We start from the raw sequence: 17,523 nt of genomic DNA on the forward strand, positions 1-17,523 counted from the left end.
TCCGACACAAATCCCCCCTTTATTCTCCAGTACTGTAATCCACCACTCGCACCCACACAATAATACACAGAACTCGAGACACAATACACCAGGCCTCAGTTCACTTCCTGGTGTCAAATCCCCTTCTTCTCACTGCTCACTTACAAAGACGGTAGAAGAGGGAAGGGTGGAGAGGATGAACTATCGAAAAAGAATAATGCAGTTTTATGGCAGTACACAAACACACGAGGATAATCAGACTGAGCTTTGACATTCATACTCGCATATATAGACAGCATTTGTGAATTTGCTGTTACAGCTTTTTAAGCAGTTTATATAAAAGCAGCAATTTGGGAACCACCAATTAGTGAAGTCCTGTCTTGAAACCTTTATTTAACCACCTTGAACCATTACCATCTTAGAGCTTTAGTGGAGTGTGTGTCAAGTAAGAAGAAACAGAGGACGACTGTATGCTCATATGGTAGTGATTGACAGTCCTTGTCAATACAACCTGAAGCATGGGCTGTTACACTCCTTTTTAACTCTAAGAGGGCTGTAACTTAAAAAAATCACTGTCATGCTATATTAAATAAGGCTTGAAATTAGTGATTTAGACCAGCGGTCCCCAACCCCCGGGCCTTGGACCGGTACTGGTCCGTGAGTCGTTTGGTACCGGGCCGCGAGAGTTGAGGCTCAGGTGTGAAATGTATGGTTTTCAGGGTTTTTATCGGTTTTCAGCGTTATTTTGTTATCGTTTTTATCGTTAACTCGGTTTTCCTGGGTCTTTTCACGTGTGTTATGAATAAATCTTCTTTTTTTCGGTACCGGTACTAGTTTTATTTTGTTGTATTTATCCGCAACACTTTAAAGGCCGGTCCGTGAAAATATTGTCGGGCATAAACCAGTCCGTGGCGCAAAAAAGGTTGGGGACCGCTGATTTAGACCATAATCCTATCAGGAAAGTGTTTACTGACGTCTTAGTTCACACAGAAGTGAAGCCTGTAATAGTTGTTGTCTCCCTGACTTCTATACAATCAAATTTATTTGAGCAATGAAATGAGTCGGCCAACAAGATGCAAGTTATTAGAAAAGAATGCCAGTTTAAGACACTTCTGCATTGGCTTCAGTTGGCTTTTTAAAATTAACATTATCTGGTTAAAACAGAACCAGGAAAACCAGAAACGGCTACAATGTCATAAAAACAAAAACAAGTAGTTTGCATCGAAAATCAAAGGACTTAAAAAGGTGCAAATCATGACATTAATGAAACTGTTCTGTCTCTTCTGTGTTGACTTTAGGGTCATTTTATAGAACATTTTGTGCCCAGCCAGTTGCCTGAAAATGTTAAGGTCCATAGCTAATTGCTGTGAAATTGCAGCTTCATATATTATATACTTTTCAACACACACACACACACACACATACAGTGGGGCAAAAAAGTATTTAGTCAGCCACCGATTGTGCAAGTTCCCCCACTTAAAATGATGACAGAGGTCAGTAATTTGCACCAGAGGTACACTTCAACTGTGAGAGACAGAATGTGAAAAAAAAATCCATGAATTCACATGGTAGGATTTGTAAAGAATTTATTCGTAAATCAGGGTGGAAAATAAGTATTTGGTCACCTCAAACAAGGAAAATCTCTGGCTCTCACAGACCTGTAACGTCTTCTGTACGAAGCTTTTCTGTCCCCCACTCGTTACCTGTATGAATGGCACCTGTTTGAACTCATCATCTGTATAAAAGACACCTGTCCACAGCCTCAAACAGTCAGACTCCAAACTCCGCCATGGCCAAGACCAAAGAGCTTTCGAAGGACACCAGGAAAAGTATTGTAGACCTGCACCAGACTGGGAAGAGTGAATCTACAATAGGCAAGCAGCTTGGTGTGAAAAAATCAACTGTGGGAGCAATCATCAGAAAATGGAAGACACACAAGACCACTGATAATCTCCCTCGATCTGGGGCTCCACGCAAGATCTCATCCCGTGGGGTCAAAATGATCATGAGAACGGTGAGCAAAGATCCCAGAACCACACGGGGGGACCTGGTGAATGACCTGCAGAGAGCTGGGACCAAAGTAACAAAGGTCACCATCAGTAACACACTACAACGGCAGGGAATCAAATCCCGCAGTGCCAGACGTGTTCCGCTGCTGAAGCCAGTGCATGTCCAGGCCCGTCTGAAGTTTGCCAGAGAGCACATGGATGATACAGCAGAGGATTGGGAGAATGTCATGTGGTCAGATAAAACCAAAGTAGAACTTTTTGGTATAAACTCAACTCGTCGTGTTTGGAGGAAGAAGAATACTGAGTTGCATCCCAAGAACACCATACCTACTGTGAAGCATGGGGGTGGAAACATCATGCTATGGGGCTGTTTTTCTGCCAAGGGGACAGGACGACTGATCCGTGTTAAGGACAGAATGAATGGGGCCATGTATCGTGAGATTTTGAGCCAAAACCTCCTTCCATCAGTGAGAACTTTGAAGATGAAACGAGGCTGGGTCTTCCAACATGACAATGATCCAAAACACACCGCCCGGGCAACAAAGGAGTGGCTCCGTAAGAAGCATTTGAAAGTCCTGGAGTGGCCTAGCCAGTCTCCAGACCTCAACCCCATAGAAAATCTGTGGCGGGAGTTGAAAGTCCGTGTTGCTCGGCGACAGCCCCAAAACATCACTGCTCTCGAGAAGATCTGTATGGAGGAATGGGCCAAAATACCAGCTACTGTGTGTGCAAACCTGGTAAAGACCTATAGTAAACGTTTGACCTCTGTTATTGCCAACAAAGGTTATGTTACAAAGTATTGAGTTGTATTTTTGTTATTGACCAAATACTTATTTTCCACCCTGATTTACGAATAAATTCTTTACAAATCCTACCATGTGGATTCATGGATTTTTTTTTCACATTCTGTCTCTCACAGTTGAAGTGTACCTCTGGTGCAAATTACTGACCTCTGTCATCATTTTAGGTGGGGGAACTTGCACAATCGGTAGCTGACTAAATACTTTTTTGCCCCACTGTATATTAGGGGTGCAACGATATTCGTATCGATATTGAACCGTTCGATACAGTGCTTTCGGTTCGGTACGCATATGTATCGAACAATACAACATTTGTAATTTATTTTATCAACTTTCCTTCTGACGATGCTGTCTGTGTTGAGCGCTCAGTGGATCTGCGCTCGACAGTGCAGCCTAGGCGGAGTAGTCGAACGCAGATTCACTGAGCGCTCAACACAGACAGCATCGTCAGAAGGAAAGTTGATAAAATAAATTACAAATGTTGTATTGTTCGATACATATGCGTACCGAACCGAAAGCACTGTATCGAACGGTTCAATATCGATACGAATATCGTTGCACCCCTAATAAATATAAATATATATATATATATATATATATATATATATATATATATATATATATATATATACACACACACACACACACATATACACATACATACACATATTTAAGTGGTCTGTTGACCCACTCCCAGTATGATTTTTGGCACTTTTGACATTTGAGGTAATGTTTGAGGTAATGTTTGAACACAGAAATCTCAACTATTAAAGATAAAGGCCTGAAAGTTTCACTGGTATTTCTTAACATCAAAATCAATCACAATCTGTCATTTGGGTACAGACACATCAGAAAATCTCTGGATTTTGGCTTTCAAGTCATCCTGCAAAGTTTCATATTTAAGCACACACTAATGAAAATTACAAAAGCCAAATTGTGACAATATCTCAATGACATATAGTTGAATTTCACAATAATTCAAATAGAGCATGTGGAATACTTTATTATATGAACTTCTTAGACAGAAAAATTAAGAAAAGGCTATATTCTTTCAACTGCCATTGTTAATTAATCATATATAACAAATTGTGGAACAACAACAAAAACTTCAGTAGGTAGTCTATTTGTATCTGAAGAGAAGTTTTATTCTAGTGACCTATTCTACTACTATCCTACTGCCCTGGAGGTCTCTTAACCTGCATTATAAGACTTCCAGTAGGTTTTACAAATGGAAGGTAGAGTAGTTCTCAAAAAGGAAAAATAGTTACATATTTAACAAAGTTCATTATTTTTGCAGTTATAATTTGCACACTATCTGGAAATCCTAGAATTGTTTACTAATATTTTTTTTTGTCACTGAACTTATATTTGCTCAGTCCAGCATAAAAGGTTAAATAGCAGTTTTTTTTTTTCTCAGAGTAGAGCCGCTGATCCTCCACATCGAAAGGAGCCAGTTGAGGTGGTTCGGGCATCTGACAAGGATGCCTCCTGGGTGAGGTGTTCTGGGCAGGGAGGGAGGCCTGGGCTGCTCTGCTCAGGCTGCTGCCCCCATGACCCGGCCCCGGATAAGCGGATGTGAATACGTGGATGGTTTGTTTACTTTTTTGTGTTTTTTATGAGTGTGCGTTCAAATATAGATTTTCCTATTTATTGGTCCAACATTACAGATCCTGGTTTATTTTAATGGTAGGAAAGATCAGTGAAAATTTCAGGCATTTTTTATAGTTTTTGAGATATTCATGTTCAAAAATTGCTTCAAATGTCAAAGTGTAAAAAAAATGTTGGAACTAGACCATTTTTCAAAAACATATCTTGAAAACGTGTATTTTTTCAATATATGTAAAAAGTTTCACAGCAAACATCTTTGCCCAGACTTTGAACCATGAAACTTTCAGGCAAATTGGAGATGGTGGAGCAGAAGGCCCACATTCACTTTGGATGTTATGACGCTTTGTTCATTTTTTCTAGTTAGTTCAAAATAATATTTGATGGCATAGTAAATTCCTTGTTGCTGACCTGTGGGAAATAGATGTACAATTCCCAGAAAATGACTAAATGAAATGCAATTTTTGGATGCAGAACATTAACCCTGGGTGATACTTTGATACCTGGCTTTAGCAAATAAGTCATTTTGGGGTATCAGTTCAACTTTTCTCTAGAGGTAGCAGTTCTTTACAACAGTGATGCAACCAATGCCCAACAAGATGGAGCTGTTCAGTTTTTCCAAAACTGACAATATGTATGACTGTCTGCATGGAATTCATCAGGGTTATTCTTATGCAACATAATACGTCAGGTAAAATGAGGCCAGAGGATCCCTGATGCCAGAAATTGAGTTGGGTGCCAGCACAAGTGAATCAAAGCAAAAATGTCTTCCAAAGAACCAGTCACATCAGTGCTGGAAGTCGTTCCATTTTAAGGCCTATCCTGGAATGAAATTGAATGGAACAAGTTGAATTGGTGATCCTTACGTCTTTAACGTCTTAGAAAATCAGCTGCAAATTAAATGGCAATGCATGAAAACGAACGTACATCCCTTCCTTTTAATGCTACTGAGACAAATCTGTATATGAACCAACAACAATAAAACAACAGTAAAAAGGGTTTGGCAATCCATTCATACCACTCTTTGTTGATGACACACACACACACACACACACACACACACACACAGGGAAGTTATACTACTGGTTTTGCTACTGCTACTGCTACAAGGAGCACACACAAACGTTACCATGGTGAGGAGGTATGCTGCTGGCCGGCCAGGTGAAGGGTCTTGGGCCGGGCGGCGGAGCAGCTGCCTGCATTAGCTGGCCGCTCCCAGTAGGGGTCACTGCGAAACACACAAAAAAAACGTGAAGAGGTTCTTTAACGACAGCCACATGAAAAAAGGAGAAGAAGAAGAAGTGGGAGTAAAAACAAGACTTAAATGAAGAATAAGAGGGAGAAAACAGGAAAATCAAATGAACAAAGACAAAAACGTAGGAGCAGAGCATAGGAACCAAAGACAAAATAACCATACAAAGCACAGTGCAAATGTCATGGAAAATCAGAGAATTAGATGCAAAATATATTCTGCAGATAAGCAGTAGGTAAATGATAATTTGGCAGTTCATGTGAAAAAATAATGAAAGATTGGGCATTTCCAGCTCAGTGGACAACAAACTGTGGACCTCTCAGTCTCAAGTCTATATGAAAATAACAGTCAAAAAAGAATCCAAATACTTTGTTTAATTACTCATAAACAGGCAGCTGCGATAGCTGCGGGAATATCTTTAACATAGAGGGTCCTGCAGATGTGATGTAATATGGCGATATCTGTGTGAACTGGGGGTAGCACACTCAGCATTATCAGGACCACAAATGCTATCAGCACCCATATGAAAAAGGTTGCTATAAATGATATATGGTGCAAATATTAAATATACTATGTCAACTTATGTGATATTTCCCCCCAAAAAATAAGTTTAGTACTTAAAAGCACAATATTTACCTATGAAAGAATAGACATCTCAGAAAGCAATAAATGTAGGCTACACACTTATACATGTGGTACTGGCTAACAGGAAAACTAAATTTCCATAACAGATGTTTTCCATAACAAGTTAACGATATGTTGGTAACTTTGCTGCAAAAATATTACCATACTGGCATTGAATCACGGTGTGTGATGACTTACTACTCTGTTATTTAACCGCCACAAACAATCCAGCATCAGCACAGCAGAGTAAATTAATGTACTTTAGTAATACAGTGCGAGTTTATCTGCAAACTTTACTTCCCTTAACACGAGTCACTTTGGGGTTTTTGTAGCTTCTTCTTTCAGGCATTGGAAGAGCGACTCACTGAGTCAACAGATGCAGTCAGTCTGTTTTTACTTTGTTGCATGAACAACTGGAGGCAGACAAACTGTTTAATTCGTTTATTTACCCGTCTTTTTTATTCTTTTTTTTATATCCTTCTGCTGCTACTTCTCCACTTTCCATGCATTTGAGCTTAGCTAGCTTAGCTAGCTCCACAGTGAAGCTGCGTTACTTCCTCGTCTTACACGTGTTTCATCAAGTTTGTTGCTGATCTGAATGCGTGACTGAAGTTTGAAAGTTTGACATGTGATCAAACTGCTTCCTGTGTGTCAGTGACATACTTTTTTAGGATCTACTTAAAAAAAGGCACAACGCGTATTTCACTATAGAATGTGCAAAGATGGTCCAGTCATCCATTTTCTGCTGCTTATCTGGGACCAGTTTGCAGAGGCAGCAAGCACAGAGCCATAGACTTTCCTGTGTGTCATGACTAACCCTCCTCAATCCGCCTGTCAATCCCTCGCGGCTCTCACTTGTGAACAAGACCCACACATACTTAAACTATTCCACTTGGGCCACCAACTCACCTATTTTCTAAATAAAATCCCCCAAATCTAACTGCCACACAGGGCAATTACTTACAGTCTTTCTTACAGTGTTAACATCATGTACCCTCTACAAGAAGCCACACTAATTAAGGGGAGACAAAACTGTAAAGTTGGATGATAAAGGTTAAAAAAAAAAAAAGTATGACAGCGAAAGGTTTTTAAATCACACTCAAGTGCAAACATTTACATTCAAGGGGGCTTTAAATATGCCACAAAACAATGTGGCAACACATATTTAACACTATTTAACACTCTTTTGTTTGCTTAGAATATAATCGCTTATTTCAGATGTATTTCAAGATGTATCTCCCACCATGACTGGTCGCCTAAAACTTCCCGCCCTTGGAAACAGTCAAAAAAAACCCAAACTAACCTGCAGTTTGGTGGCAGATTTTATTTATCTATTTCTTTTCTTTTTGAAAAGCTAAATGTTGCCGATTGGGACTCAACGGGCAGGCAAAGTGACACCGGAGTCAAATACAAAATACAAAGCAGCCCCAAAGTGACTGTCTATAAACAGTGAATTATTTGAATTTTACACACCCACCAAAGACAGGCTGTCAAAACCCATGCCGGAATGGATTTTTCATACTGAGAAAGGGAGCGAGGGAGAGCCAAGGAGAATAAAAGAGAGAAGGAAAAAAAAACAGGAGGCAGAAAGAGGGAGAGAGACTCTGGAAGACACAGGAAGGAGGAGGAGAGAGCGAGAGGGAGACGCAGTGAAGCGATGCTGGCTTGCAGGAGAACATTAGCTGCACTGTGTAGCGCACCATAAAACCATTGACATTGTCGGTCTTGCTTTGTGGACAAGTATTATTGTAAAACACAGTTTTCTGAGGCGAGCCGGCCGCTATTGTTCTTGTCAGAGGGTGAAGCGAGGGCACCGCCGGCATAACTTATTTCAGTTTAAAGCTACCGGAGAAGGCAGCGAGAGTTGGTTTTCAAATTAAACGACTGCGATGTAAGTCCAGAGATTGTATTACTTTTAGATTTGATCTCTCGATGCATGACTAGGAAACAGATCGCTTCTGTTGTGGGGGAAGGGGAAAAAACAATAAAAGATAAGAAGAGCGCTGTCATCTGCAAGAAGAAAAGCAGGTTTGTTCTGTCACTGAGGTCGGTGTACTTTGTTGATTATACAGCAGGCTTTAAGCAGGTTTCAAGAGACACAGAGTCTGACTCGGCACAGAGACTACTATGTTAAGTTCCAGTCCATGTAACGGGCACGAGAAGATTCTAGGAGTTTTGTGCAATGTGTTGTGTCATGACTCACATTATATATTAAAAACAACAGGAGTAAAATATGACATCTGCCTGCTCCAAATCTCTTAGGGTAAATGAAAAGCTGCTTTACTCAGTTGTCCTTGTGATTGCCTTTGCTTGATGGATATTCTTAAAACCTGTAAACATTTATCTCGGTGACACTGAGTCCATCAATTTCTTTGGAGTTTTCACTTGTCAAGGTCATTGACTCTGATCTCATCAATATCCTTATACAAGCAGGGAATCAAATGGTTCTTAATAATGTAAATGCATCACTGTAGTTCAATACAAGTGATGCTTGTATTGAACTACAAGTGATGGAGGTCTGGAATGCTGCAGAGCCTTTTAGCGTCTTTTAGCTCCTAATTTTGGTAAATATACTCTTTTTTGCTTCCAGTCTTTTCATTAAAGTCTCTAATAAACCTTCTTCATGTGCTCAACATCAGACTGCAGTTAAGCAGTTAAGGACGAATGACTAAAGAAAATGTAATTACATACCACAGCTAAATGAAAAGTCACTGTTGACTTGCTGTAGACAAAGTATGTTTTATTTCACTTGCATGTCTTTTTTGCACACTTTTAACTTACAAGGCTTTGAAAATATGTGTTTGTCTATATGGCCAATTTAAAAGGTGATAAGAGAGTAGCCAGCTAGAAGCATGTGTGACTTTTAATGCTAATAACGCTCAAGAATTTGTCCATCAATTCCATGAATAAGAATCAGAAAACATGTATCCTTAGTTTTGTGTTTTTGTTATCACTGTAGCACTTCCTGGTTTGGACCCAATCAGAAGACCAGAATGAAAAGCTTTTTTTTCCACAGATACTTTTATTCGAGATCCTACCTGCACAGTTTCAGTGAACAATATTGCTCAACTCAGAAAATCATAGTAAAAAAGTTGCACAATGTTTTCAGACTGAATGTAATCCCAGATAAAACAACAACTATACGTGACTGGTTTTCAGACCCACCAATAACAATTCAGTCTGGTACTGTAGCTACAAGTGAATGTAGAATAAGCTTACCCCTCCTGTTATATTATTTCATCAGCTGGTACAATCCAGAGAGTGTAGCCAATCATCAACAAATTGACATACATGTGCCAAAAAAATGAACTTTTTCTCTTATTTCTTCAACAAAAGTAACTATTAGTCCTTCTTTCTATTTCTTTCTTTTTTTCTTTCTTTCTTTCTTTTTTACATTTTGAAAGTTTTAGCAAGATTGTTAATTGTTTATAATATCTCTCACAGCATACAATTCCCAGGCTGACCAAATGCTGACATTTTGTCCCAGACACTGGAATGTCAGAGATACACATGAGGTGTTGTTTGGCATCAGCGCCACACCAGCTGCGGCAATATTAGACACCGAGTGACATATGGAGTAGCATATGGGCTGTCTCATGTTCGAAACTGTGACAAAGTCAAGATATTGAGAAAGGTTGGTTATTGACGGTATAAATCAGATCACTCAGAAAACCAGATTTTGAATCCCATTACTTTTTTATTGTTTCACTTTCCCTCCACTGTAGTGAGGTTTACGTTGTGATAAGGAAAGGTTTGCATTAAAATAGAATAGTAGATTATCAAAAATGAGATTTCTACACGATATCAGCCATGGTTCGGGCTAACAACAACCGGGCTATGGTGCTTCTGTTAAGACAAAGAAAGAATTTACTACGCATGATGAAAATGATGCAAAAAAGGGGGGGGAGGGGGATCCTTTCCATGTTTTTTATGTGAGATTAAGGGACTCGGACTGTCTGCACTGTATGTGAGTTTTGAAGGGAAAAAAGAGTTTTGAGAAAATGCACTGACTTTATTTAACAGGTACAATCAGTGGAAATGAGGTGGAAATGAATTTGTGCATGATACTGCTGAGTGGGTGAAATTTACTGCATAATGTAATACTTCAAAGTCAAGAAAAATTGAACTTGGGAATTTTTATCAGAGTTTCAAGGAAACACTTCACTTTATGAATTATTTTATAAGCTTAAACTTTTTTTTTCTTAAATGTGTTAACAAGGACTTACCTAATGACTATTACAGTTTTTTACAGACGCTAGGACACATTTCTCAATACTTAGGTCACGTTTGCAAAACTCCTCACACAGTGAGCACTACAGAAGTCTATGTGGGCTAAACTGAGGACCAGTTATCATTGTTTTGGCACAAAATGCATTCAGTGACTACATCTCTCAAATTTCATGAATTATCTTCTCACTCAGACACAACAACTGCCAAAAATCTTTGTACGTACAGGACATTTTGCATGTGCTTACATACTGTTTTCAAAACTGTTAAACTTATGGCCAAAACAATAACACAATGCAAAACTTAAAAAGACAGCAAAATTCAACAGCAATATTTTATTGAAACATATTTTAAATCTAAAAATGCAGTTTAACCAGCCACAGCTGATTCTCATTGTAGATGAACATCTACACAGCTGTTACTCCTTCAATTTTTCAACTCCTTCAATTCTGGCAGCCAGAAGATTCTTTCCTAGGTGTGTTGCCCTAGATGACATAAGATGTGATGTGGATGAGAACCTGTGGCCAAATAGAGAAGACCGAGTAGATTAGCATTACTATTGTATGTGTATCAGTGGATGGTGTGTATACAAATTCTTGTATTTTGGGATTACTTAGTGCAAAAAAATAAAAATACAGAAACAAATATTAACGAATTCTGCATGATGTCTGATTCATTCCAGTAACATATATTGAAATTATAAACAGAGATGTGTCCTTGTTTTACACAAGAAAACACTGTGTAATGCTACATGTTGTTAGTGTTTTTTAGGTCATTGTTTTGTGGGTTACAAAGTGTGTTTGTCGGCTGTCAACCTTTGCTAGTGTTCTGGAAGAATGAGTTTATTTGAGACCTGAATGAAGTGTTTTGGTAGTTGTAGTGCATTTTGAATGTGAAATGAACTGCTTTGCCAAGCTGACGGTCAGTTAGGAGGATTGTGTGAAGTGTTTTGCAAAAGTGACCTAAGTATTGGGAAATGTGTCCTAGCGTCTGTAAAAAACTGTAATGAATGTTTCCCCTGTAATTAGTATACAAAATAGTGTAGGCCTTTTTGGTGGTACACCAAGACCCTTAAAAGAGGTGGTGCCAAATAAGTCAACACACAAACATGTCAAAGTCCTCAGGATCCTAACAGCGCCTCAAAAAAGTCTCAGTCAGGTATTCTTTACATGAATACTCCTGCTTTTGCTCCTCCTTCAATATACAATATACAGGTAACGGATTCAGCTTCATCCCAAGAGTACCTGGGCTCCACCTTAGGGTATATTCACATTAGACTATGTGCCGGATGCACAGCCAATCACTATGTACCACTGAATACAGTGCAGCTGGACTCGGGTATGGTGTGATTATCACCATGTTCACTATATATTGCCTTCATCACTGACAGCTGATTCCATAAAAATTGCTTTTTTTAAGTCATTAACAAATATGTGAGAGAGGACAGTGTGCCACCATTTCTAGTCCAGTATAGGAAGAACACTCATGATCGGCTCGGTACATTTGAGTTGGGTTAGGTGTTACAGGCAACATCTCGGGACATGCATAATCCTCACTTTTCTATTTTTGCTGCTCACCTTCATTTTATATCCTTAAATCTTTCTTTCGTCTTTTCTTTTTTTTCATATCGTTGTATCTTTACTCCTCATTCAAACAATCAAGCCAATCCTTTGTTTCCCATTAGTCTCTATTACAACTCCTCCAATCTTACATATTTTACTGTCCACATCCCTCTTTCAATTCAGGAACAGTTTTTTGCAGTCAAACTTACATCTTTAAAGTCACATTTTAGCCCTTCTTCCTTCCATCTTTTTCTCCGGATATTCCTGTGCTACATTTTTTTCTTCTGACCCTCGTCCTTGTGCCCAACTAACCTGCTTTTACATGCACGCCTTTATGTCCATCTTAACACAGTGGCCTCTTTCTCACATCCTTAAAAATCTTATTCCAGTCTTTCTTTTTCTCTTTACCTAAATTGTTGCGTATCACTCCATCCTTCCCTTCTCTCTCACTTTTCTCTTTTTTTATCCATTCATTCCTGAATGTTGGCTTCAGGTTTCTTGCTGTCATTTTGGAAAGTAGACGGAGTAACCGTGCTGCATCAAACACGAGCACAGAAAATCAACTATATGCGTACGCATTAAATAACCAGTACAACTTTAGGCACACACTAATGGCGCAGCACCTCACAGAGACGTGCACTTGCATTGTGTCACACACCAACATGCACAAGCAGAAATTCAATAACCTGAGTATAAACACATTTGCTGGCTCACGCACACCAGTGCATGCACGCACAAAGACAGACTCATGGGTAAATGCACACTGAGATGCACGTAAGCAAGTAAACAAACACACTCTCGCACACGCGAGGTGCAGACACACACTCCATCAGGCCAAAATGGCAGTGGTGGGAGGCAGTACAATGGGTATTGCTGGGCGCCGGCAGAGCTAAATTGCAGACAGCGAAGGGGAGATCTGGGCCATTTTTCAAGGCCGACTATATATTACAAATTGGCTACCAGGGCATTGTCTGCGAATGCACACACATACACACACACACTTGTGCGCGTACACACACGCAAGTGAAAAAAAATAATCCTGGCTTGTCCTATTGTAGCCCGCAGAGCCGCAGAAATCTGCCCTTTTCCCTCTTTTTCAACAATTTCCTCGGAATAAACCATGTGATTGAAAATGTGTCAGTTTAGCGAGCAGCGGCGTCACCACACACAAATACACATGAAATAAAAAATGTATAAAAATCACAGAGACACCACAGACACACACACTCCAGCTTCCTGCTTACACACTGTAACCTCTCTGTTTGGTACGAGAATGTTTAAACACTTCCAGGGCAGGGTCAAATCTGCCCCTTTTGGAATATACACACACACAAAGAGACTATAAACACACATATGACACACAATATCACGAACAGAAACACACTTTCTCCCTAGCTGGTTCGAATGTTTTGGTCCAGGTTTAGTCAGTCAGTCATGCTTCAGTACAGCAGTTAAGCTGAAGGAGGTTTGGACTCCTAAACTAAATCCCTTCCCACACTCAGTGTTTCAGGCTGAGTGTAAGATATGTGTGTTCTTCAAAGGAGAACTGTTGCACTCCAGCTGCCGGTGCTGGCTTTTTTCTGGGACTCTGCTAAAGTGCTCCATGATTTCAGTTGAAAAAAATTCTTCTGTGTGCGGTGCCTGTATGCACATACCCCGAGATGTGTCCTGACATGACAACATAAGTGATTCCACTCTCATTGATATAACAGAGGGGCATGATTTGAAAACAAAAGCTGTTTGAAATCCAATGTTTGGGCCAGTCTGAAGCCTGCTGAGATTATTTGTACAAACTCGGATATCATTATTTGAAATTCTTCCCATGTTTGATCCACCACTGGAACAGTACGGGCGCAAATAAGGAGAACAGTAACAGCTCCCCTTCCACTGTTATCATTATAAAGATCTGTTTGAGCCACAGCTAGCTGTTCTGTGTGTCCCTGTAATGGCCTGTTTCTACTACTGTTTGGGTATAAAAACATAGATATATGTCAATTAAATTTTTTTTTGTATTATTATTTTTAACCCTCTGTAACCTCCAAAGGTTAGCGTTCATGTTTAGTAAGTGTAGGCTCTCAGTGCACTGGTTACCTCAGCTGTCAAAATGCCAGGGGTGAAGCCTCTTGAGGAGGCAGTAAAAAGTGTTTAAAAGGGACCTTCACAGACTCAAATGAGGCTGATGAGTCTGTGAAGCTCAATTCTGACCAATGATGGTAATACTGAAGTTAGCTGCTGAGGATATCCTGAACTTCTTGGCAGGCACTGAGGTTTTTGCTGCTGTTAGCTGGTGTTACTGAAACGTTCTTTGCTGTGGATCTAATGTTGTCAAATTAATAAGGAAATTAGCAAATAAATTGCCATACAATGTGTAAATGATGTGTCAAACAATAAAGTTATCCTTTACAAGTGTTGTTGGAGCTTTAACCGATCCAGACTTTATGCTCTTCTCCATTCACCTTGGATGTAGAGAAGTTTTGCCAGAAACCTCTACTCTGTTTCACACATCTAAAAAATGTAATTTGAGCTTGTAGTTTCTTTTCCCCTCAGATCTGCTGTTACCTGCATTGAGCTAACGTTTGTACTGGAGCTTCAAAAAGTGACAGCTTTGACTAACCATCCAAATTCTAGGAGGATAAAACGAATGATAAGTGCTATGATCAGATATAAGAAGTCGCTGACGTGCTCTCTCTTTATATGAAGGTTATTTTCTGCTCAGTTTATAAAGGGTGACACGTGTAGGCATACACGCAGAGACGGTTAATCCATGTTTGAATAGCCTTTATTGTCATTGTACAAGGTACAACGAAATTGGAGTGCCACTCCCTTGGTGCAAAAAACAAGCACCAAACTGGAGAGCTAAGAGCCGCTGCACCCGCGCGCGCCGCCATCTTTTTCCTATGTACGGACACATGAGGTGCTGACACAGTCTCAAATGATCCTTTGAGTGAGAAATTGCCTTTTTATAATGTCCTCGCTCTTAACCTTGAAAAATAATTTGTCCTCACAAAGATTCACATGCAAATATCACACATGCAGATGCACACGCTGGCACGCAGGTGCACAAACAGTGTGTAAATTGAACCCTCAGTGGCAGACTTGCACCTGCACTCCACCACAACAACACACATCTCTATCTGTTCTTCCTGACATGTCGGCCTCCCTCCACGGCGGAGAGCTGAACAGGTCTAAAGATACCATTCACTCACACTTCTCGGTTCACCATATAACAAACAATACGTACAATACCGCTGACATAGTGTGTTTATTATCGGCAATAAAGAGTTGAAAAGTTTTTCCTCATGCTGGACATTACTCTTTTAATTGTTGACTCAGAGATTCTGCCTTTTTGTGCTTTAAGATCCCACCACCTCATTTTACACCCTCATGAGTCTCATGGGTTTCTTATCTCTCGGTTAGAATCGTCTCTGTTGGCTTTTATGAGACTTAATTCTCAGTCCAGTCGTCTTTTTTCCTTGTATATATACCCGGTGGTTTTATGTAAAAAAAACACAAAAAACATTGCATTGATATGCAGATGACTCACTGATTTATCTGCCAGTGAAACTTAAACCCTAAAGATGTTTGAAATGTTGAAATGAAACTGTCTAGTGGCACTTACACAGGCAGACCACATTGTTAATTAACCAAAGAAAGAACCTGACTTTGATGTTTGACGACACTTTCACATTAAGCACTGAAACATAATTGTTGGTGCTTTTTTCATTCACTCTGAATAATGCTAGCTCCTTACAAAGGTTAAGACTTTGCTTTAATGATTGTTACAAGGTAATTAAGACATTAATCTGGGCTTAACTTTATCACTTATATATTTATTAAATTCTTAAGAAAAAAATATAAATATAAATATATATTTCAGATTTCTTTTGTGCAACTTAACAAATTTAGTATCTTTAATGAATATTTAATATATTGACTCCCTTCAAAAATGTACCTGAGCTGTATTTAAAATCACTTCAGTTTTACGATCTAAAGCCAAAATGTCATTTTTGATTATAATGTTTTGGTATAACTGACTTTGAACATCAGTATCAGGGGATCATAGTTTCAAAGTTGCACCAAACATTTGCACCCTGCATCATTTATCTGTTTTATAATATTTGACTCATCAAGACAACAGTCTCTCTTTTTTTTTTATCTCCATTTCAGTAACAGCTCATCTTTCTTCAATACTTTACACTTGAGTATCTGAAAGAAAAATATGCCTTAAATGCTGTTTTTTTTGTTTTGTTTTGTTTTTTTGTTTTGTTTTGTTTTTTTTAGCAAATATATGCTCAAAGTATAAAGATACAATATATAAAAGATAAAGTAGGCAAAATATTCTTTATAGTTTGGGAAACGTTTTATCATCCACTAGGCCTAATTCTGGCTACATGACTAGAGTATAAAGTTCAGCATATTCAGAGCACTGTTGTTCATGACAGCAACATAATTATTCTTCCCCTGGAAATCCTTTAAAATATATTTGTCTGTTTTCTCATAAACCTACTACACCCAAGGCTTTTCAGCTCATCAGCAGGAGAATAAATGCAGATGAGTTTACACACATGATCAGCAAATAACAAAAATAAATCCAGTGCATGCAACGCATGCGCTGCAGAGTAGTGCATGCAACCATAATGGATTCTGTCATTTGAAATGGATGAAGTTCCATTAGAGAGTGGCACAGTCGCAGGGCTAAGTGTGATGAAGGGCGAAGCTTCAGCATCTCTCTTTTTATTTTAACAATGACAGAAAAAGAGACATCCCGAGCCCTGTACACCTCAATGTTATTCCACCGACTGTTTGTGATTTTTTTCATAATTTCAATAGTGTTGTGCATTTCAGATGCAGACAGACCGAGCTGATGTAAAACAGTGGAACAAAAAAAAACGTGCATTTCATCAGAGTCAAATTAATAAGATGAATAGATACAAACCATGAAAGGAGCTGCACAAATTTAAAAAGGTGGAGGAGGAAGGAAAAAAACTCCCCTTCATTAAAGAACATAGAGAAGGTGCTCTTATTTTTTCAAGAGTGGCTACTTCCACACTGTGATTGCAAATCAGTGGTAATTTCTTATTTGTATTTATTCACCTTTCCTGTCCTTTAACACATTCTGCTCCATCGCTGTCATGTCTTCAGCTTTCCCTCACCCACCCTCAAGCTGTTTGAAAGCAAAAAAGGTCTAAAGGTGTTGACGCACACACATACACAGCCACACACACACAAACTAACACACACCAAATAAAGATGACATGTTTATTAATCACCTCTTTAGCAGAGCTATTGCCCTGATTTACCACTGATTTCTTAGCTGTCAACACTGAGGACAGCCGCCTGACATTTACAGGTAGAACCACTCTGCAGCATGGCTCTCTCTCTCTCACACACACACACACACACACAAACATAAAAGCAGAAGCTCAGGTTTCCCAGTACATGTACAAATTATGCACATACACTCA

At 39.2% G+C, this 17,523-nt stretch overlaps 1 protein-coding gene across 1 annotated transcript in view; it reads right to left on the reverse strand.

The window, feature by feature from the left end:
- npas3 (neuronal PAS domain protein 3) overlaps positions 1-17,523 on the reverse strand; it is a 367,303-nt gene that overhangs the window by 263,848 nt on the left and 85,932 nt on the right. Inside the window, exon 2 of the mRNA XM_085342617.1 lies at positions 5,523-5,621. Coding sequence (XP_085198743.1) covers positions 5,523-5,621 — 99 coding nt within the window. The remainder of the gene's footprint in view (positions 1-5,522; positions 5,622-17,523) is intronic.

This window comes from Diplotaxodon limnothrissa, linkage group LG19, assembly GCF_057381915.1.
Source record: "Diplotaxodon limnothrissa isolate DT_005_m linkage group LG19, D_limnothrissa_male_GT1.1, whole genome shotgun sequence".
NCBI classification, from domain to species: Eukaryota; Metazoa; Chordata; class Actinopteri; order Cichliformes; family Cichlidae; genus Diplotaxodon; species Diplotaxodon limnothrissa.